The following is a 24,277-nucleotide window of genomic DNA, read 5'->3' as shown; positions in this document are numbered from 1 at the left end:
GGGTAAGTGTGGCTAGTTTGTCCTGAAGGGTCTGTCTTTTCCTGGCTCTTGTGGTCTGTTGATTGATATTGATGGCTCATTCTAGGTCCGTTGTCCAGCCTTGCTTGGTAGCTTCCAGGAATGAAGTTTTTTGACACGTAATTTCTCAGTTATATCTGTGGAACCAGTTGTGTGTGTTATTTATCATTACCATTACCATCCTGCAGCCGTTTTGTTCTGTTGTTTTGTGAACTTGTGCGTTGTTGATGGGGTTTTGTATTTCAAACAGCATGATAATACCTGGTTCCTGAGGCTTCCCTGTAGGAAGTAGAGTTGTTTGCAGGTAGCGCTCTGTCATTTGGCATAGTTCTCCCATTTTCATGCCAATTTGAGTGTGCCTTACCCGTAGGTCCCTAAGGTTTTAGAGTAGATTTGTAGCTTGGGTCGTGGATGTTGTGATTGTTTGGCTCACCGAGCTGGTTTCCATCTGGTTCAGGCAATTCACCCACCTTCAGATCATTCAGTAGAGGAGGGTGTGTTGTGGGCAGGGGAGCACCATGATCTGGCATTAGGCCACACGGTGGCTCAGTGGTCATCACTGCTGCCCCACAGTGCCAGGGACCTGGGTTCAATTCCACCCTCGGCCAACTGTCTGTGTGAAGTTTGCACATTCTCCCTGTGTCTGCATGGATTTCCTCTGGGTGCTCTGGTTTCCTCCCATTGTCCAAAGATGTGCAGGCTGGGTGGATTGGCCATGCTAAATTGTCCGTAGTGTTCAGGGATGTGTAGCTTAGGTGGGTTAGAGGGAGATGGGTCTGGGTGGGATGCAGCAAGGGTAAGTGTGGACAGTATGATTCTATGATCATCCCTGTACTGATGGTGAGACGAGAATGCTACAAGAAGGTTACAGTCTGCTCTTCTCAGATGTGAGCAAAGTGTCAGTCATTATTCTATATAAGAGACTGTGCACCTTCAGCAAACTAATTTTTTCTCTTGTCAATCACAGGCATGTCTGGCGACCAGAGGAGATGAAGCACCAGATTTCACAAGATGCCCTCCTCCAGCACTAATAAGGCATGCTCCTATTGGCCAAAGACAGTCTCCTTGGTGGGGCCACTGTCTAAAATGGCCTCACTCTCACCGTCTGGTGAGCAGATCATGGAAAAAGGGCTGGAGCTCACAGAGGAAGTGACGCCTGAGGTCTCTGACATTAGATGGACTGCTGGAGAGCAGGAAGCTGCTCAATCCCATGCTGATGGCATATTTAGGTTCCCGGCAGACTGGAAAGTGTCTGACATAACACCCCTGTTTAAGAATGGAGGGAGGCAGAAGACAGGAAACTATGGGCTCATTAGCCTGACCTCAATCATTGGTAAGATTTAGATGCCATTATTAAGAATGAGATTGTGGAGTACTCAGAGGTGCATGGCAAAATAAGGTTGAGTCAGCATGGCTTTGTCAAGGAGAGGTCATGTTTGTCAAAAATCTGTTAGAATTCTTTGAGCAAGTAACAAGCAAGTTATGCTATAGAGAGCCAGTCGGCATAATCTTCCTGGATTTCCAGGCTTGGGCGCTCAAGAGGACGAAGTGGGGACTAGGCATCTCAGTTTCAAGAAACTCTTCCTCTCGGGGTGGTGCCAGCAGAGCCTCATATTGAGGAAAAAGCCGAACAAGTACCCAAGGAACTTCATCTCAGCACGCTCCAAAGGTGCCCTTCCTCTTCACCTCAACCCTGTCAAAGACTCCAATACCCGCAGCAGCCGATCAGGGTGAGAAGCACCTGCTCTGGAAAGTCTCCGTAAGCCAGGGCGCTCTATGCCCCAGGCCCCCAGAACACTCCCATCAGTCATCCCAATCACCAGGGAAAGGCAGTCAATAGACAAACACACAGGTGAACATACAAATTAGGAGAGGAAATAGGCTTTTGGGGTCCACTGAGCCTGCTGTACCATTTATTAAGATTATGGCTGAGCTGGTCATAACTTCATTCTCACATTCCCCTCATAACTTTTCGCCCCTTTGCTCAGCAAGGCTCTATCCAACACTGGCTTGAAAATATTGAAGGACTCTGTTTCCACCACCTTCTCAGGAATGGAGTTTCATGACTCTTTGAGGGAAAAAAAACTCCCATCTCATCACTGTTTTGAAACAATGATTCCTAGTTCTAGATTCTTCTCCAAGATGATACATCGTCTCCACATCTACCTTGCCAAGAACCCTCACAAGATACAACATTAGCCAACTCTTCCTCATAAGACCCTCATTCCAGTTACTGGGGTAGACCTTCTGTGAACTGACCCTCCTTAAATAAGGTGACCAACATTGTTCACAGTGTGCCAGATGCAATCTCAAAAATGCCCTGAAGCATAACCTCTTTACTTTCTATATTCTACTTGCCACATAATAAATAATAGCATTCCATTCACTTTCATAGGTACTTTCTGTACCTATAAATGTACCCTTTTTGTAGTTCATGCACAAAGACATTCAGATCTCTCTGCATCTCAGAATTTTTCAATCTCTCACCATTTAGATAACCTGCTTATTTTTAGTTTTCCTGCTAAAATGGATAATTTCATATTTTCCCACATTACACTAAATTTGTCACATTTATGCTCACTCAGGTAAGCTATCTATGACTTCCCGTAGCTTCCTATGTCCTCTTCACAACTTGCTTTCCTTCCTATGTTTGTGTTATCATCAAATTTGGCAAACATATCTTTCATTGCTTCATCCAAATCATTTACATAAACTGTAAATGGTTGAAGCCCAAATATCAATCCCTGTGACTCATCCCTCACGACATCTTACCAACCTGAAAAAGACACAATTCTGCTTTCTGCTAATTACTATTCAAGTCAATATGCTACTCATATTATATGCTCCCATATTACACTCATAGCGACCAATCACGTGATCTTTCATTTCATACAGCAGCTTCTTAAATGCCATCTGGAAACCTAAGTACAGTACACCCGTTCCCCTTTAGCCACTGCATAAGTTACCCTCCCAAAGATGAGCAATGTATTAGTCAAACATGGTACCCTTTCACAAATCCATGTTGATTTTTGCGTGATTACCTGCTGTAACTTCTTTAATAATAGCTTCTACCCATTTTCCCTGAGAAGGGGGTTAAACAAACTGTTTACTGCTTTTTTTGAATAAAGGGGTTACAGTCACCACCTTCCAATCTAATGAAGATTGAATCAAGGGAGTGTTGAGAAACTAGCTCACTAGCTACATCTTCTAAGACCCCAGGATGAACCCAACAGGACGGGGGAACTTGCTGGCCCTGCCTCTGCGTCACTTCTCTCATTATAGTGATTTTCCTTAGTTCCTCCCTGCTTTCTATTTCCTTACTTATTGTTGTTTCTGGTATGTTACTTATATCCTGTATAGATCTCAATGTTACTGTCAAGTGTAGTTGCCTACAGGTGCACAGGAGTACAGGGAAAAGTGCATAACCACTATTCTCTGGCACCATCTTACTTTACAAAGGACAGGATTCAAAACAGAAGCAGAAATAAAAGAAACAGCCGAACGGAAAAGGGAATGTCCAGATCACTCCCCTCATGTCTGCCATGAGACCTTGTTGCCGGAAAAACAAAGTCACAAAGTCCATCCCACAGTCTGTGAATGCTCAGGTACCCTGAGTGCCCACATACTGCATGCAGCTTGTGCATCAATAACACCTCCGCTGTCAGGTACCTGGGAGCCCAGCCGTGGCCTGGAGGTGTGCTGCTGGAACTGTGTCACCATTCTTTGGCACCATCTCGCCTCCACAGACTGTGAGTTCTGTGCTCAGACAATCTCAGCAATACAGCTGCTGCTGAAGCTGCTGGGTCCCACTCTGGGCTCAAACCAGACGCTGGGCCCAACACGCTGCTGCTGCTTCCTGGGACTGACCATCATTTCAGCAAAGGAACCTGGCACTGCCGATCCTTCCCCCTCCCTGGGAAGGAACCACTCCCACTGCTGTCCTTACTTTGGGAAGAAACAGCTCCCACCACTGGTGGCGTTCCAGAAAGGAAACGCTCCTACTGCTGCCCAGACTCTGGGAAGGAGACCAACACAGCTGTAAAAGGAAACAAAAGAAAGAACAAAAATGAAAAAAAAGGACAGAAAGAAAGAAAAAAAGGAAGGCAGATGTAAGTGGACGGTCCCCAGGCTCAGGAGCTGTGCACGAACACTGCCACTTCACTTTCATCATTTGTAGTGAAGACAAATGGAAAGTAGTCAATACTGTCCCTATCGTCCATGGCTAACTTACCAGGCATGCCTTCTCCAGGACTCACACTCACTTAGCCCCTTCCTTCTGTCTTCAGGTATTTGTAGAAACTTCTTTTTTGTATTTCTGGCCAGCTTTCTCTCATAGTTTAACATTTTCCCCTCCTTGTTACTGTTGTGGTGATTTTTTTTGTTGTTTTGATATTCTGTTCAATTGTCTGACCTGCTGCTTCTCTTTGCACAATGACATGTTTTTCTTCAGTTTGGTACTACCTTTAACCTTTCTAGTTAACCTTGAGTTATTCCAATAGCTCTTAGGAATAATTCCTACATGTTGGAATGTATCTACTCTTGCTCCTGTACTTTGTTCTCTCCCAAGATAGCATTCGCTTATCAGGAGCAAAAACAGAAGTTGCTGGAAAAACTCAGCAGGTCTGGCAGCATGTGTGAAGAAAAAAAATCAGAGTTAATGTTTCAGGTCCAATGACCCTTTCTCAGAACTTCCTCTGCTCTTATCAGGTTAGATTGGGGAAGATGCAACACACCATATCAAGTGGCACACTCTCTCTGATGTATCTTGCAGTGCATTGTCTAAGTGGTCCAGGCATCCAAATTTAATTCTCAAACATCTCAGAATTTGTTCAATAATGGTCCTTGTGAAAGTATGTGCTGTATTGTACAGCTTCTCAGTGTCAGCCTGTGGATTCCTAGCAGGTAACATCAGCCACGTTTTGAGGGAGTTGCCCTTGTCCTTCTGCAGCCAACCCTGAGGTCAATGCCGGATATTAGAAGCTTCAGCTATCGGTGAGTGTTCCAGGTTTCAGGCAGTGTGACAGTTCCTTGGATTTTGGAAACTGACCTAGAATATCAGGCTCATGTGGTCACAGATGGACGCATACTCCCGGTTGCTGATAGGGCACTCTGATGGCAATGTGGGTGTAACCAGTTCTGGCCTGCACCAATGGGAAACCATCTGTCACAGCAAAGGGACTGGCCATGACTGCATGACTCTCTGCATCCAAGCGGAAACACTCCATTGGTGCACTTCAGTGAAGGGAGTACCAGTCTCCTCCCGGATACATTTTTCTTCATTCACTTATATGACACGGGCATCACTGGCTGGGTCAGCATTTAGTTACCCTTGAGAAGGTGATGGTGAACTGCCTTCTTGAACCATCCTGAAGCGCTGCAGTCCACATACTGTGGTTACACCAAAAATGCCCTTAGGGAGGGAATTCCGGGATTTTGACTCAGCAACACTGAATGAATGGTAATATATTTTGAAGTGATGTCATGTTGACATTGTACAGGACATTGGTGAGTCCTCTTCTAGAGTACTGTGTCCAGATCCAGTTATAGGAAGGATATTATTAAGTTGGAGAAGGTTCAGAAGAGATTTACCAGGATGTTGCCAGGAATGGAGGCTTTTAGTTTACGGAGAAGCTGGATAGGCTGGGACCTTTTTCACTGGAGCATAGGAGGGAGAGGGGTGACCTTATAGAGGTCTATCATGAGGGGTATAGGTAAGGTGAAGGGCAGGTGTATTTTCACAGGGATGGAGGATTTCATGACATAACGGCATGTTTTTAAGGTGAGGTGAGGAAGATTTAAAAAATACATAGGCAAAAATTTTCTTACACAGAGGGTGGTTCACGTTTAGAATGAACTGCCAGAGGAAGTAGTGGTTGCGGATACAGTTACAACATTTAAAAGACATTTAGATAAGTACATGAATAAGCAATGTTTAGAGGGAAAGCACAGGCAGGTAGGAGTAATTTTGTTTGAGATTCTGCTTGGCATGGACTGGTCAGACCACAGGGTCTGTTTCCATGCTGCGTGAACCTGACTTTTTCAGTTAAGTTGGCGAATAACTGTTTTCCGAGTTTCTGGTGCTCTTGTACTTATTGATGGTAAGGGACCGCGGTGAATATTTGCAGTCAATCTTGTAGATGGTACACATTGCTGCTACTGAGAACTGGTGGCGGATGGAGGAGGTTTTGTGCATGTGGAGTCAGTCAAAATGTCCGTTTTGTCCTGGACAGTGTCAAGCTTCCTGAGTGTTGTCGGAGATGCATCCATCCATCCAGTGGGGAGTATTCCATCACCCTCCTGGCTTGTGCCTTGTAGGTGGTGGACAGGCTTTGGGGAGTCAGGAGGTGATTTATTGATTGTGGTGTTGTTAGCTTCTGACCAGCTCTTTTAGCCACTATGATGAGTTGAGTTTCTGCTCAATGGTAATCCCCAGGATGTTGCCAGTGGGGGATTCAGTGAAGGTAGCATCAATTATTGTCAAGGAGTGGTTGTTGGATTGTCTAGCATCTGTGTGGCTGCAATGTTACTTGTCCCTCCTATTGTCCAAGTCTTGTTCCATTTGGACATGGATTGTTTCAGTGAGTGGCCAATTGTGAAATTCAGCAGGGATCTGTAAAATGTGAAATGTGACAGTATAAAATAGTGCATTTGGGTAAAAGTCGAGCGTCTTCATGGTAACTGGCCTGAAATTGACACACAGTTTTTGCAACCACAGTTTCTGACCAGCAGCTGACAAATGTAGGACCCAATGTTCTGGGACATCCTGAGGTATGCCCCATCTGTCAGTTAGACATAGCCGCAGCAAGGTCGATAGATGTGGTTTGTGTTCAGTGTTCATTCTTCCTCTCATTAGTATGGACACTGCACCTTGGCACTGGTTCCTGTTGAGCTGGAGGAAGACCAGAAGGATGGCAGCATTAATTAATGTCAACATGCTGCTGGTTTCAATAGACGTGTGAAACCAGCAATTTGTTGCAGCGGGTGATTACTCTCTTTCACTTTTTCCCTAGAAATGCGCTCCATGATGTCCTAGGTTCTTAGAATCATAGAATCATTGAATCCCTGCAGTGTGGAAGCAGGCCAGTCAGCCTGTTGAGTCCACACCAATCATCCAAAGAGCATCACACCCAGACCAATCCCCCTAACCAGTCTCTGTAACCCTGAATATCCCATGGTTAATCTACTTAACCTACACATCCTTGCGCACTAATAACAATTTAATATGGCCAATTCATCTAACCTGGTCTGTCTTTAATCTAGTAATGTTCCCCATTTGGTGTCTTCCTCAACCAGTATGTGGATTGCAGAAAACTCCATCCACTGAAACTTCAGAGGAAAGCTCCCTGTGAGTAAACATTCAGATGTATGTCAACATTATGCATGTCCAGCTTACTTAAAACATGTCAGTGAACCTTCCCATGCACAATGGTCTGCTTCTCTTCAGGGACAGTGCAGAGGAACATTCTAGTCCTGTCTTGACAGAGAAGACCTACAAACATCACACTAAACCCCACCCATCTCTCCTCCAGCCTTCACCTTCACTGGCTGCAGTTTCCAGTTGGGATTCCAGTGCATGGAGTCATGGTAACAGTTGTTCTGTGCCAATGGGATGCCTAATTTATCTCAGTTCCTCCACAGTTGCAACCATATCTCAGACACCACAAGATGACAACCAGGTCACAATCTGCTGTGGCTTCATAGTTCCTGCTGAGTTCTGGAGACATAATCAATGATTGGGTAAATAACCCAGCAGAACACTGTACTCATGGTTAATGGGTTATCCCTTCAGCCTGCCAAAAACCTGAATCTTTAACCGCATCAACCCAAAAATAAAACCTCATCCTACTATGGGTGTACCCATTTCAAGGGGAGGCACAGTGGCTCAGTGGTTAGACACTGCTGCCTCACAGTGTCAGGGACCCGGGTTCAATTCCACCTGCAGGTGATTGTCTTTGTGGAGTTTGTACACTCTCCCCGTGTCTGTGTGGGTTTCCTTGGAGTTCTCTGGTTTCCTCCCACAGTCCAAAGATGTGCAGATTAAGTGGATTGGCCATGCTAAATTGCCCATAGTGTTCAGGGGTGCGTAGCTTAGGTGGGTTATAGGGGGATGGGTCTGGATGGGATACTCCAAGGGTCAGTGTGGACTTGTTGGGACAAAGGGCCTGTTTCCACACTGTAGGGATTCTGTGATTAAAAAATATGGTTGACAATCATAAGGTGACAAGATTTATATTCATTACACAAGTGCACATGTTCAGGTCACCCCAATGTGCTAAGCCCTCCCCATTTTTTACCTCCCTAAATGTGTAATAATTCCTATCACCCTGGAATCCTGAATCCTGTCCATGTATTTGTTAGTTTCCACAATATCTCCCTAAACCCATTAAGATCCAGGTACCAATGGCCCTCCTGATCTCCATTCTCCCATCACTGAGACCAGGAGCGCCGTAATATTGCTTGACAATCCCCAATCATTTCCAAAGACAATATAATTCTCAGCCCTGAGCTTCCAACTGCCAGCCTTTAAGATACATCGCCCCCTTAGAATGTGCATATACCCGCCATAACACAATGGCATTAGGCACTTCCTTGTACATGATCCTCTTACAGCAAGGACCAAACACTGGATAACTATTCCTCCATGGCTCTCCCCAGACAGAATCCTTCCCCGGCTCTGAATGGACAGACACGTCTCCCTATCTGTGCCTGGAGAGGTACCCCCCCTGTGACTCTCCCAGGACAAACACCTGCCTCTGACTCTCCCTGGGCAGACACCTCCCCCTGATCTTCCTTGGGCAGGCACCTCCCTCTGACTCTCCCCAGACAGACACTAACCTATTCATGGGCAGAGAGTAACCCACTCCTGGACAGTGAGTAATCCATTCCTGGATTACTCCCTTCAGCCTGCCAAAAACCTGAATCTTTAACCGCATCAATCCAAAAATAAAACCTCATCCTGTCCTGGATAGACGGTGGCCCACCCTTTCCCAGACAATGTCCTATCTGTGCCCCAGTGACTACAATTTTCCTTCTCTTCCTGCTGTTTTACCCTGCCCCATAGATACTGCCATCTCCTGCCCTTAGCTACTTAGACTGTATTCAGAGACGTAGCACTATAACAGAGCGTAACAACCATTTAAACAAAGTCAAGATCTAGGGTATCTCTATCGAACAAAGCACGAAGTACATTCCCTGAAATCTGGAAAGCAGTGACATTTGCCAGGTAAATGCCTGGTAGATGTGTTCAGATACTTGATGAAATGTATATCTCTAGCGAGTTTTGAGAAGATGTATAGCTCTGTTGGGTGAATTGGCGAGTTGCATTTTAATGAGTTGCTAATGCATGCAGGTAAGCTTCCCAACTCCTACAGTGCAAAACATCAATCCACATTTCAAGTCCATGGAACATAATTGCGGAAGTTTTCCCACCAGTGAGACCTAATCTTTGGACTGTTGCCCAATTACATTTACTCATTTGTCACTCTTCTCCCCTCCTCCAGGATGGGATGATTCTCCCAAAGAAACAGAAGATGTACCTTTGAGTAAGTCTCTAGCTTAAGTGAGAAAGCGAAGCCAAAAGAATAGGAAACAAAATGGGATGGCATTTAAGGCTACAATTTTATGAACTCAGTGTTGAAGCCTGCATGCTGTAAAGTGTCTAATCAAATGATGAGAAACAATTGTTAAAGCTTCCATTGAGCCTGACTAGAGCCACTTCACTGGGGCTGCAAGTCTAATGACAGCTGAGCGTCAGCATAAACACACAGAAATGATGCCACTTGGAGTAATACAGAGAAGATAAAGGCCATCATTGATGTTGCTCACTGTAATGCAACAGGGGCCAAGGCTGGAGATTCTCCCATGGCCTCCTTTGATAGTAGAGCCAGCCCATGTACATTCCTCTTCCCAGATCTCCCTCGGTTCAATCACTTCTCCGTCTAGTGTTGGTCTTACCTTTAGTTCAGAAGATCATAAGTTCTGAGTTGCACTGCAGAGATTTCAGGGCAAAGTTCAAGTTGACAGAACAGAGGGAGGGTTCCACTGCTGGGCGTGCTGGCTTTCAGATTGACCTATGGTATCATTTGAAGACGAGTAAGGAAACATTCCTTTATATCGTAACCAAAATTGATCCCACAACCAATATCAGCATGAATGAATTCACTGGTTACATACCCAGATGCCTTAAAGCTCTTCCTTGTCCTGCAATGTTAATGGCAATTCCAAAGTCCTAGCAGGGTGTTGAAATGGCCAGAGACTAAGGAAAGTGTTGTATAAATACAATGTCTCCTGTAAGTAAAATAAAACATTGTCTTGAAAAGAAATTTAACAGGAATGTGTCAATGTAGCCCGGAATTCTAGAGGAACAGTCCAGGACAGAGATTTCTACCTCCCAAGGCAATGAGCAGTAAATTGTAGCAAACTCAACAATATTGAAACGCAGCAAAATATATGTCCAATTCACCTGACACTAGCTCCCACCAGCAGGATTTGTGGTATAAGGAGAGAATTGAGGAGTCTGGATCTGTACGCTCTAGAGTTTAGAAGAATGAAAGGTGATTTCGTTGAAATCCATAAAATTCTAACAGGGCCTGACAGAGTTGACGCAGGAAGGATGTTTCCCCTGATTTGGAGATGGGATTGGGGATGGTGAGGAGGAATGGCGGTGGTCGGTGAGATCTAGAACCAGGGAACACAATTTCAGAATATAAGGCAGGCCATGTAGGACTGAGATGAAGTGGAATTTCTTCACTCAGAAGATGGTGAATGTTTGAAATTCTCCACCCCAGAGAACAATGAAAGCCATTCAATCTGTTTAAGATGAAAATCAATAGATTTCAAGTCATCAAAAATATTAAGGGACATGGGGAATGTACAGAAAATGGTATTGAGGTGGAAGATCAGCCAAAATCCAGATGCAGGATCTAGCAAAGATGATGGGCTGAGTGGCCTAATCATGCTCATATTTCGTATGTTGTATGACCATATGTTATCAGGAAACTGCCTCTAACATTTACCCTCGAGGTTCTTGAGGTACTTAGCTGCTCTAGGACCAGCAGACAGCTCTAAGCCATTGTCATCCTGGGGTTGAGTGCCTGCCTGCAATCAGCAGGGCCTGTCCATGATGCCTGCAGGAAAGAAATCCTTGCATTTGTATCATGTTTTTCTCTGCCTCAGGCTGCCTGCTCATGATTTTCAAAATCTCTATCAGATCTCCTCTCAGCTTTCTTCTCTCCAAGAAGAATAGTCCCTCTTTCTTCAATCTATGCTCAAAACTGAAGTTTCTCATTCCTGGAACCATTCTTGTAAATCATTTCTACACTTCCTCCAATGCATTCATATTCTTCTTCTAATGCAACGCCTACAACTGCACACAATACTTCAGCCGAGGTCTGACAAGTTTTTTTTTTCGCTAGTTCAACATCATCTCCTTCCTCTACTGCTCCGTACCTCAATTCTTAAAGCTCAGAATATTGGAAGTCTTATTCACTGCTCTCTTAACCTGTGTTGCTTCCTTTAATGATCTGTGCACATACATTCAGGCCCCTCTGCTCCTGCACTGGCTTTAGAATCGTATTGTCTATTTTATATTGTCTTTCAATGTTCTTCTGACTAAAGTGCCTCACCTCATATTTCTCTGCATTGAACCTCATCTGTCATCTGTCAAACCACTCCACCAACTTTTCAATTGTCTTTCTAATGTTCTGCACTGTCCTCCTTACTGTTTACAATTCTTCCAAGTTTCCTGTATAGAGTTATGGAGTCATACAATTTGGAAACAGATTCTTTGGCCCAACTAAGCCATGTTGATTATAATCCCAAACTAAACTAGTCTTACCTGCCTGCTCCTGGCCCTTATCACTCCAAACATTTCCTATTCATGTACTTGTCCAAATGTCCTTTAAATGTTGTAATTGTACTCACTTCCTCAGGAAGCTAATTCCACACATGAACCACCCTCTGTGTAAAAAAAAAGTCCCACCTGTTGTATTTAAATTTCTCTCTTCTCACCTTAAAAACCTCCCCCCTAGTCATCCCCTTAAGCAAAGATCCAGGTCACTAATATAGCAAGGGTCTTAATAGTGACCCCTGGGGAATTCCAGAACAAGCCCTGCCCCAGGCTGAAAAACATGTGTTGACTATGATTAAAGGGTGTGGAGCTGAATGAACACAGCAGGCCAGGCAGCATCAGAGGAGCAGGAAAGCTGACATTTTGGGTCTGGACCCTTCTTCAGAAATGGGGGAAGGGTATTCTGAAATAAATAGGGAGGCAGGGGAAGCAGGTGAAAGGTGGATAAAGGAGTAGATAGGCGGAGAGGAGACGGACAGGTCAACAAGAGGGGGCATGGAAAGGAGGCGGGGATGAGGGTAGCAGGTAGGAGGTGGGGATAGATGTTGATCAGTGAGATGGGAGGAGCAGATAGGTGGGAAAAAAAGGCAGACGGGTTGAGGAGGCACGGACGTGCTGGACTGGTTTTGCGAAGCAGTCGGGGGAGGGGAGATTTTGAAGCTTGTGAAGTCCACATTGAGGCCATTGCGCTGCAGGATTCCCAAGTGGAATATCAGTTGCTGTTCCTGCAACCTTCGGGTGGAATCATTGTGGCACTGCAGGAGGCCCAGGATAGTCATATGATCCAAGGAATGGGAGGGGGAGTTGAAATGGTTTGCGACTGGGAGGTGCAGTTGTTTATTGCGAACCGAGCGTAGGTGTTCCACAAAGCGGTCCCCAAGCCTCCGCTTGGTTCCCCTGATGTAGAGGAGGCCACAACGGGTACAGCGGATGCAGTATACCACATTGGCAGATGTGCAGGTGAACATCTGCTTGATGTGGAAGGTCTTCTTGGTCCTGGGATGGGGTGAGGGAGGAGGTGAAGGGGCAGGTGTAGCACTTCCTGCAGTTGCAGGGGAAAGAGCCGGGTGTGGTGGCGCGGGTGGAGAGTGTGGAGCGGACAAGGGAATCACAGAGAGAACAGTCCTTCTGGAAGGCAGACAAGGGTGGGGAGGGAAAAATGTCCTTGGTAGTGGGGTCAGATTGCAGGTGGCAGAAGTAGCAGAGGATGATGCGTTGGATCACCCCATCAACCTTTGGATTCAACCTTCCTCGCTCCATCCCCCCTTCTTTGACCTGTCCATGTCCTCTCCACCTATCTGCTCCTTTATCCATCTTCCATCTACCTCCCCCGGCTCTCTATGTATTTCAGAATCCCCTTCCTCTCCCCCATTTTCTGAAGAAAGGTCCAGACCTGAAACGTCAGCTTTCCTGCTCCTCTGATGCTGCTTGGCCTGCTGTGGTCATCCAGCTCTACACCTTGTTACCTCAGATTCTCCAGCATCTGCAGTTCCTACTATCTTTGACCGCAATTCTCTGTTTCCAGCCACTCCACCAGTATTGGACTTGCCTTGCTCCTGACGTTACTATTTGAGGTTAAAACAAAATTCAAAATGTGATGGGTCAGATCACCTACTACGTGGGACTTCCAGGGAACTTGCTGTTGTTAGGCTCAGTGTATTTTAGTTTAAAACCGTTAGAGTTGTGACAATGTTACAAACAGCATGTGATGGGATGGTCCCAAGTCAAGACTCTAGCTTCACTTCGCCCGCAGGTCATTCCATCCCCATGTTTTGGCAGTATCAATAACTGAACCCTTGATTTCGATCATTAGAGCGGACAGCAATTTACCGTGCACAAGCCCGAACAACGAGAGGGAGAGTCAGTACTGAACGTGTAATCAGTAGGAGGCGAGAGGGGATTAAATTGTACGGGGGATGGTGTAACCATCCACCTCTCCCCCCGAGTCCGGTTGTTACACACTAAGGGGAGGGGAGATAGGGGCAGTTTAATCCAGTCTCGGGCAAATTTGGGACTGGGGATGTTTGCAATGTGTTGAATAATCCCAAGGATTGCTGCAGACTCAGTCAGTATTCTGAGACTGGCGTCTGCTCCTTCACTGGTCAGGGCTGGAGCTGAACACTTGGAGGGATTGCTGTTGTTACTCTCAGTTCCCGTTATTTTCCCCAGGCAGCCCCTACACGTGGACTGGCAACCGGAGACTCGATCGGTGGGTTCAGGCTGTTCCTGCTCTTCACCAGTTCCTCTCTCTCTCTCTCTCTGTCTCTCCTGGAGAATCAGAAACAACATGAACTGTCCAGCAAGCTATTTACTCCTGCTCAGTTTCTGCACCGCCTCCGTGAGTACCTGAGAAAACAAGGGGGAAAGCCCAGAAATATTGATGCTCACCGTTTTATTGCAGGCTGCAATTTGCAAGAAAAGATATTTTGTATAAAAACACGGTGTATTTAGGATAACAGCTGGAAAAGATCTTATTCTCTGTGTCCCATAGTTCGTGTTTAAATTCTGTTTTTTTTCGCTGATAACTTGGAGATTTTGGAGTGTATTTAGATGTAGTTTTTACAATAAAAGCAGGTGTTGGTCGGGTGTTGCTAGAATAAATGAATACAGGAGGAGAGACTCAGTAGGTTGTGGTAGCGGGATCTGTGTGGAGTGGTTTAAGATCGCTATGATTTGGCTACAAATGAGTGTCACCTACAGGTGCTTCCAGCTCCCTCTGTCCTCGCTGTTTGTTCCCCTAGACGCTGCTAACCAAGCCTAAGCGGCTGGCCAGAGCTCCGAGCCTAGCCCATGGTCACTGCTTGCAGAGGAAAAGGAGTGGGGTGGGAGTGGGTGTGTTGGTTAGAGCTTAGAGGGGAAGGGGAAGGGGGGTCACAGCTGAGGAGAGGGGAAGAGGAGGGGGGGGTCACAGCTTGGAGAGGGGAAGGGGAGGGGGTCACAGCTTAGGGGAGGGATTGTCACAGCTTGGAGAGGGGAAGGGGAGAGGGGGTCACAGCTTGGAGAGGGGAAGGGAAGGGGTTCACAGCTTAGGAGAGGGGAAGGAGAGGGAGGTCACAGCTTAGGGGAGGGGAAGGGGAGTCACAGCTTGGAGAGGGGAAGGGGATGGGTGACCACAGCATGGAGAGGGGGAGGGGACGGAGGTCACAGCTTGGAGAGGGGAAGGGAAGGGGAGTCACAGCTGAGGGGAGGGGAAGAAGAGGGGGAGATACAGCTTGGAGAGGGGAAGGGGGGCACAGCTTGGAATGGGGAAGGGGACGGGAGGTCACAGCTTGGAGAGGTGAAGGGGAGGGGCGTCACAGCTTAGGGGACAGGAAGGGAGGGGGTCACAGCTTAGGAGAGGGGATGGGGAGGAAGAGTCACAGTTTAGGGGAGGCGAAGGGGAGGGGTGTCACAGCTAGGAGAGGGGAAGCGGAGGGGAAGGGGAGGGTCGGTCACAGCTTAGGGGACAGGAAGGGGAGGGAGGGTCACAGCTCGGAGAGGGGAAGGGGATGGGGGTCACAGCTTGGAGAGGGGAAGGGGATGGGGGTCACAGCTTGGAGAGGGGAACAGGAGGGGGAGTCACAGTTTGGAGAGGGAAAGGGGAGGGAGGTCACAGTTTGGTGAGGGAACGAGGAAGGGGGGGGCCACAGCTTAGGCTGGAGGGGGAGTCACAGCCTTGGAGAGGGCAAGGGGAGGGGAGGTCACAGCTCAGAGAGGGGAAGGGGAGGGGGTCACAGCTCAGTGAGGGGTAGGGGAGGGGGCTGACGGCACAGGGGAGGGGTTTTCAGGAGGGTGTGGGTAAAGCTGTAGACTGGGAACCTCAGAGAGAGAAAGAAAATACCATCTCTACATCATTCGAGACACCCCTCAGCTTTGTCCCAAACTACTTTACAAGCAAGGAAGCATTTAGCGTACACTTACCGATGTGATATATGCAACAGAGCTCCTAAGGTGTGCATAACATGATCCCACAAACAGCATGTGATCATGAATGACCACAATGTCTGTTCCAGTGATATCGGTTTTAGGATAAATATTGACGCCGGGGGTAAATTTGTCCTGATTGTGCCAGGGAATTTTTAAAAATTTGTTCTTGTACGCCCCTGAGAGGGCAGCTGCACCCTCAGTTTGACTTGAAATTGAAAAGGGAGCACCTCAGACAGCGCAGCACTACCTCAGCACTACACGGACAGTGGCAGCATAGATTCTGTACGTGGTATGGGAAAGAGGGCAGACTGGCGATTACTATGGTGCGATAGGTAGGTAAGCCTGTCCAGACAGATAGTGAGCTACCCAGGAAGACAGTGAGCCAGACAGACAGTCAGACGGTGAGCCAGACAGTCAGACAGTGAGCCAGACAGTCAGACAGTGAGCCAGACAGACAGACAGTGAGTTAGACAGACAGACAGCGAGCCAGACAGACAGTGAGTTAGACAGACAGACAGCGAGCCAGACAGACAGTGAGCCAGACAGACAGACAGTGAGCCCAACAGACAGTGAGCCCGACAGACAGTCAGCCAGACAGACAGTGAGCTACCCAGGAAGACAGTGAGACAGACGGACAGTGAGCCAGACAGACAGACAGTGAGCCCGACAGACAGTGAGCCCGACAGACAGTGAGCCCGACAGACAGTGAGCCCGACAGACAGTGAGCCAGACAGACAGTGATTGACAGGGAAGGACAGAATAAAAGCAGACAAATGGAAAGAAATAAAAACTGGTAATCAGTTTAGTTGCAATGTATTAGTATCCCAATCAAGAGATTGGATGACATTATGAATATTGAATAGTTTGATAATTTGGTTACAGTTCTAGAATGGCGTTCTTATATTATCGTGTAGCTCTGCAGGTACAGCCAAGTCCATCTTTAGTCTACCCATGGTAGGCACATCAAGTGACCAGCACGACATTATAGCTGTGGAGTGAAGAATTTACATAAAATTCATGGCCAATTGTGAAGATAACTGTGACAAATCAGGCTAAGAACAAACTGTTCCAACCACAATAATTTCCAACAGTGACTGTGATACAATCACAACAAACCTGTTGTTAACAACACATTATTGCAGGGCAACTCTTAGAGTGATAGAAATTTAGATTTAAGGAAGGAGCATTGTATTGATTTCACCTAAGTATGAGATGGAACAAATTTTAGATTAAATTCCCTACAGTGTGGAAACAGGCTCTTTGGCCCAACAAGTCCACACTGACCCTTGGAGCATCCCACCCAGACCCATCCCCCTATAACACACACACCCCTGAATGCTATGGGCAATTTAGCATGGCCGATCCACCTAACCTGCACATCTTTGGACTGTGGGAGGAAACCGGAGCACCCGGAGGAAACCCACACAGACACGGGAAGAGTGTGCAAACTCCACACAGACAGTCTCCCGAGGCTGGAATCGAACCCGGGTCCCTGGCACTGTGAGGCTGCAGTGCTAACCACTGAGCCACCGTGCCGCCCCAGTGACATCTTGGATGAAACCTAATCCAGGACCAGAATTTAGCTGTTTGTATTTGTTTATTTCCAGATCAACAACAAACTTGCAGCAGCCCTCCACATTCTGAGACTTGTCATCTTAAACTCAGCAAATGGGGAGGCTGCGATTTGGCTCTAGAGCTCTTCATTTGCTAAAAAGTAAAAATAATAACAAACTGTTGAAAACAATGCTCGTTTATATGATAGATATTGCCTGCATCAAAGGCACGTGATCCTAAAGCTATGTCTATTGCTACCTTTTCTGAAGACAAGCTAATTATGTGAAGAGTTGTAGCTATTCTCCCCTAAGCTACATAACTCAAACAAGACTTCCTGACTTAACTATTCTTACTCTCTTAGTGATAAACTTGGCCAAAACAAATAAAACAAGGGATTCCATGATAAACACTAGGAACCTGGAATGCACTGAGGATCAGTGGGACCTTAGTGTGCAAGTCTTTGTTAGCCAGGATGTAGAGATTAAGAGCAGGGACATTATACTCAGACTGGTTCTATCGCAGCTTGAATATTATGTGCAGTTCTGGAAACCACATTACAGGAGGGATTGCGCTGGAGAAGGAGTAGAGGAGATTTACAAGGATGTTGCCTGGGCTGGAGAGTCCCAGTCTAGATTGGATTGACTGGAGTTGTTTTCCTTAGAGCAGAAGAGAGGAGGACATGATTGAGTTGTATAAAATAGAAAGTGTAGACAGGGAGAAACTTGTCCGTTGATGGTGGGATTGTGACCGGGGACTTAGATTTAAGGTAAGGGGCTGGAGGTTAAGGGAGATGTAAGGACAGATCTTTTCACACAGAGGGTAGTGCGAATCTGAGACTCACTGCCTGCGAGGGTGGTAGAGGCAGAAACCCTCACAACATTGAAAAAGGATGTAGATGTGCACTAGGATATGGGCCAAGTGCTGGAAAACAGGATTCAAACAGTTAAATGGTTGTTTATAACCATTGTGGATGCACAGAAAGGCGTTTATTTTCTGTGTTGTAACTATCTATTATTATGACTGTTTTAAGAATAGGCTTTATCTATTGTTGATCATTCTGTGTATGGTTGACACATAAAGCTTTATTGTAGGGTGGATCAATTTCCTCTCCTTAATTTACGCCCTTTTTACATTTCTTCTTATTTCCATTAACAACCACTTTGTCTTTTGCACTGCACCTCTACCATCTGCCTTCTTGCTGCCCCTCTGGCTTGTCAAATGTGTAAAAATGAAACTATTTTCCAATGCCTTTCAGTTCTGAAGAAGAGTTCTGAACATTCGGAATATTAATTGTATTTTTTTCTCCTCAGATTCTGTCAAACCTGCTGAGTTTCATTAGCATTCTATGTCTCTGTTTCAGATTTCTAACATCTGCAATATATGCTTTTATTGTCTTCTTACATAATACATAAGATGTTGTTCCGCAGCCAGGATTAAGGTGTATTTGATTTGAAGCTAACAGTCAGGTTGTGTCTCATACAGATATGGACCAACTCTTCCAACTATTGAAATGACTCTGTCCACATGACTCTGAGGAAGTTTAACATCAAACGCAGTTGGTACCTAATAACTCACTCTTTGCAGAAAGCAGAACAGAGAGGCCTTAGCCTAAGGAATGTTGCATGTTTGTGTCTGGATCCAGGGGTAGCGTCCAAGATTGGAGAAAACTGGGCTATGTTCTAAGATGGAGGAAGCTGGGGCATCATTAATGGACACGGGTGGGTTCAGTTGTCCAAGGTTCCCAACACAGACTGATAGCCCTGAGTTAGTGAGGAAGATGGTAGAGCCGAGCTCCAGTTGAGTGAAAGCAAGGTTACAGTTTAAGCATTGTCAGTATGCCACAAAGGGCAAAAAGAAAGGCAGGAGACAATTGGTGTGTCTCCTCAGCTGGACAGTTGTGAAATTGTACAGCTGGATCATCTTTCAAAAGCCTTGATTGGGCCTGCCTCCAACTCACTCTTAGGCAGTGCATTCCAGATCATTTACACTCCCAAAAGGACAAAGCTTTTCCTCATGTCGACATTGCTTCTTTTGTTAAAGGTACCCCAATACCCACTCTTGAGCTATCCACAAATGATAACAGTTTATCTCTATCTACTGTGTCTCTCAAGATTTTGAACAGTTTGATCAAATCTTCTGTCAGCCCTTTCTAAGGAGAACAGTCCGAGCTTCTCCAATCTAACTGTGAACTGAGGCTCCTCATCCCTGAAAACATTACCATAGAGCTGTGCAGCACAGGAACATGCACTGTGGCCCACCATGTCTGTGTAGACCATGATGCCACGCTATAGGAATTCCATCTGTCTGCACATATTCCGTTATCACTATTTGTCTCTCTAAATGCCTCTTAAACATTGCCATCATATCTACTCCTACCACCTCCCCTGGCACCACATTCCAGGCACCCTCTGTATAAAAAAAACTTGCCTTACGCATCTTCTGTAACTTTCTACTCTCAAGCAAATCCTATGACCCCAAATACTTGACATTTTCACTCTGGGAAAAAGGTTGTCCACCATAATTCATAATCCACCATTACATGATTCATCTCTGCACCTTCTCGAATACCTTCCAATCCTACCTGAATGTTGACACAATCCTCCACTTGAAGCTGAAGTAGTGTTTTATGCAGCTTCTGTTTTTGTATTCCAAGCCCCAATTAATAAAACCCAGGACGCTGTATGCAATGTTAACTGCATTCTCAAGCAGTCCTGCCATCTTCAATGATTTATGCACAATCATCACCAGATCCTCTGCTCTCGGAACTAATTAGAGTTATAACTTTTGTTTTATAATGTCTCTGCATGTTCTTCTTGCATTAAATCTTTGTTTCTACTTATCGGCCCATTCCATCAATATGCCTGTCCTTTTGAAGTTCTCCACCATTTTTCTCACTGCCAGCCTTCCACACTAACCTTCATAAAACTTCAACATTTTAGATTATTCACTAGTTTTGAATTTTTGCCGTGTATTTATATCAAGATCTAGGTGATTAAAACATATCAATGGGGACAACTGGGGAACTCCACTGTAAATCTTCTTCTGATTCAAGAAATAACTGTTCATTCACCACTGCACGTTATTTTCTGTCACTTGGACAATTTCGTATCCATGTTGCTACTGTCCCTTTTATTCCCTGAGCTATAACTTTGGTCGCAAGCCTGCTGCATGGCATTGTATTGAACACTTTTTGGCAACACATATAGACCATAAAAAAAGCATGAACTCCCCCCTCTCCCAGCTACCCTTGGCACCTCCAAATCTCTGCAATCTCATCGAAAAATTCAAACAGTTACTTTAACTTGATGTGCACAAGTATTTGCAGAGTTTTCTTAATTAATCTGCATTTGCTTAAGTGACAATTAAATTTGTCTTGAGTTATCATTTCTAAAAGTGTTCTGAGGTTAAACAGATTGACCTAGATTTCCCCTTATATCCTTTTTTGAACATGAAGATCCAATGTTTACAATTTTCCAGTCTTCTCTCACCATCCCCAAGGCTAATGAAGGCTGGAAAATTTTAGCCAGTAGATATTGGAATAATTATTTTTGGAATATGTATGCAGCAGCAATTGATTTTGGTGGAGTCTGATTGGTCCAGCTCTGAGAATGCTCTGAAATCTGCTGGATACTGTACAAATGGTATATTGACCTTAATTGCAAGATTTGAGTTGAGAAGTAGTTGAGAAGTCTTACTGGATTTGTACAAAAGTTTAGTGAGACCACACCTGGAGTATTGCGAGGCTCTTTGATCTCCCTATCTAAGAAAGGATATCCTTGCCACGGATGGAGTGCAACAAAATTTCAATAGGTTGATACAGGGAAGACGGGACTATCCTATGAGACGATATTGTTTCAACTGGGCCCGCATTCACAAGCGTTTTGAAGAATGAGGGGAGATCTGCTTGAAATGTATCTAACTTTTACAGGCTTGTCTAGCGAGATGCAGTGAGGATGTTTCCCTGGTTGGGGAGTCTAGAACTGAGGATAGACTTGGATACAAAGTAGACCATATAGGACTGATGTGAGGAAGCTTGTAGAATTCTCTATCATTTAAGGCTGTGGAAGCCGAATCACTGAATATATTCAAGAAAGAGATAAGTTTTTTAGATTTTAAAGTCATCTGGGGCATGGTGTGAATGTCGGAATATGGCAGAAGTTCACATTGAATGGTGGACAAGGCTCAAAGGGCTGAATCGCCTACTCCATTCATAGTATAATCTGATCCTTTGATCTGATTGACTGCATGAATCACAGCTTTACAGCACTTTATAAGCATTTTGCAATATTTATTTCATTCTGTAAATATAAAGTGCTGCATATTTTCATTAAAAAAACACAAACTTGAAGAGCACCTACCCATCATTTTAGAATTAATTTACCTTAATTTGAATTCACATCATCCGGACCTATTCACCTGATACTCTGAGTTTCTTTGGTCTATATCATTACATATTCTACGTACGCCTACAAGTAAGGTGACTTTTTAAGATTTTGTCTGGTATTGTCTTCTTTATCCTATTATTGAACGTTTGAAGAATCATATCCCAGTTTAACACATTACTGTTTTTTATTTCTTTCATGCAATGTGGCACTGGCATTTCTATCCCATTGATGTGATTTTCCAGTTCGTAATTCATATTTGGTTTAGGATGTAACTTCTAGTGACAGGAGTTAAAGTTTTAACTGTAGGCAAGTGGGAGCATCTGCTCTAAAGACTGAAATGCAATACTCAAGTAAATACATTTCAAATAAGGTTGGAGTTTATTATACTTAAAGGTGGGACCATGTTAACTGAAGAAGTCAGCGCTAACAATTGTGGGAGACAGGTTGTTAAAACTCCGTTATAGACGTTAAGGATATTTCTTCCTAAAATCCACAAAACCTTTTGAATTAAAAGGTAGTTAATTTGCTTTCCTACCCACAAACATGCCCAATGTGTCACTTTGCCATAAACATGATGATTTGCAGTGGATCCTTTTTTAGAAGTTCTTTTGTTTGATTGATCAGCTTGTTTTCTCTAATAAAAGCAGGCTGCTCAGTTTGGGAACAGATAGAGGGAATTGTAGCTTTGCATTTCATCAGATTGAGAGAACCAACAGCAAGTTACACCTGCATTCTAAGCAAAAATAAACACTAACTTTATCTTTTACTGCATGGAATATGTGTGGTGCTCTATTACAGTTTGGATTTTGAGTGAAAAGTATTGGAAAATATGCTCCAGCACACTGCTAGTGATGAAATCTACAGTGTTGCTCACAGAGCTGTATAACAGAAAGCAGAAGTAGAGTTGACAACTTAAACAAGTAGCTGAGGCACCCCAGTCATGATATAGGTAACAGAAAAGGTGCAGGATTACGTTGCCTATAAAGTTAATGGAAGGATCTTCAGAAGAATAGAGTCGCAGAGTGATAGAATCAGCAAGTCATACAGCATGGAAACAGACCCCTTGGTCCAACCAGTCCATGACGACCATAATCCCAAACTAGACTAGTCCCATATGCCTGTGCATAGCTCATATCCATCCAATCTTTTTCTACTCATGTACTCATCTAAATCTCTTTTAATTGTTGTAACAGTAGGCACATCCTCCATTTTCTCTGCACGTTCATTCCACACACAAACCATTCTGTGTAAAAAAAAAAATTGCCTCACATGTCTTTTTTAAATCTTTCTCTTCTCGCCTTAAAAATATGCCCTATTCTCTTGAAATTCCCCACCTTAGAGAAGAAAAGCCGGCCATTCACCTTATTTTATAAACCTCTATAAGGTCACCTCTCAGCCTCCTACACTCTGATGAAAAAGAATGTCTTAGCCTATCCAGCCTCTCCTTATAACTCAAATCCTTCATTCTTAGCAACATCCTGGAATACTAAGTATAATTCAATTAAATTCCAGAGGACTGTGGCATATCTTCAGAGTTGGCCGCCTGAACAAAACATGAACTTTTCAGATTTTGTAAGTTATGGAAACTGAGTTTATAGCTTTAATCTTTGTAAGTTAAAATGTTACATCAATAATATTGCTTTATTTAATTTCCTTATTTATAGCTTACTGTTTGTGTTTTGTTTCAAAGGATGTGAAATCTTGTGGTATAATTCTGTCAGTGAATTACAGGGTGTTTAGATATCTTCTTTAAATAGTAACGATCCCTAACGGAATCATGATACCGTCCCTAATTTTCCTTGAGAAGATGGCAATGAGCCACCTTCTTGAACTTATAAAATTAGATAGCTGATATCTGACTGAGGGAGCCACAAGCTACTCCACTCAACTACAGGCACCCTGCCACATTTATTCAAATATCCTTTAGCTGTTTCAGAAGATTCCAGTTATTTTCTCAAAGGTACATTGATCTACCTTAACCAAGTCAGGTATTCTGAAGTCCTCCTCGTCAGTTAGGTTTTTAGATAGACATTGGTCGTGATATTGCTCGAGAAAGCTGTTATAAATGTTTGGGTGTGTTTTGAATTTGTGCCTTGGAATCAAAAGAGTGATAGCAAATCGACAGAGGTTTGGGTATTTTTTGATTTTTATTATATTTGTGAGAGATGTTGAACAGATTGCCAATTCACTATTGTGAAATGTCATGATTTTATGAGGGTATAGGTTAACAGCTATCATTAAAAAAATTCTAAGGCGGACTTCTTGCTGCTGATAAAGGAATATTTCTCTGTGTAATAAATCTGTTTGGTCATGGTCAAAGGCATCACTTCTCCTCCACCAGAAAACCTAAACTGCAGCACACAATGAAGCCAGGAGCTGAAGTAAACTGAAGAGGATTTTCTGTTGAACCCCATCATGGATATTGGAGCCACTGAAAACAGCCCTTCTCAGATAAATCTTGAGGGAAAAAACCCTCAAAACCTCAGCAAGAATCATTTTGTAATACCTTTGCAATTGCGGGACCTTAAAAGAAATTTAATATTTTCCCTTAATTGTTCTCGTTACG

At 44.5% G+C, this 24,277-nt stretch overlaps 1 protein-coding gene across 3 annotated transcripts in view; it reads left to right on the top strand.

Moving 5' to 3' along the window:
- Positions 1-13,889: 13,889 nt before the first annotated feature.
- LOC125466395 (vasoactive intestinal polypeptide receptor-like) overlaps positions 13,890-24,277 on the top strand; it is a 175,968-nt gene continuing 165,580 nt past the window's right edge. For all 3 annotated transcript variants that reach the window (XM_048560836.2, XM_048560835.2, XM_048560834.2), the window contains exon 1: positions 13,890-14,204. In XM_048560836.2, coding sequence (XP_048416793.1) covers positions 14,154-14,204 — 51 coding nt within the window. In that variant the 5' untranslated portion in view covers positions 13,890-14,153. The remainder of the gene's footprint in view (positions 14,205-24,277) is intronic.

Source organism: Stegostoma tigrinum, chromosome 31 (genome assembly GCF_030684315.1).
Source record: "Stegostoma tigrinum isolate sSteTig4 chromosome 31, sSteTig4.hap1, whole genome shotgun sequence".
NCBI classification, from domain to species: domain Eukaryota; kingdom Metazoa; phylum Chordata; class Chondrichthyes; order Orectolobiformes; family Stegostomatidae; genus Stegostoma; species Stegostoma tigrinum.
Note: the sequence above shows the minus strand (reverse complement) of the source record. Positions and strands in the feature narration are given on the sequence as shown.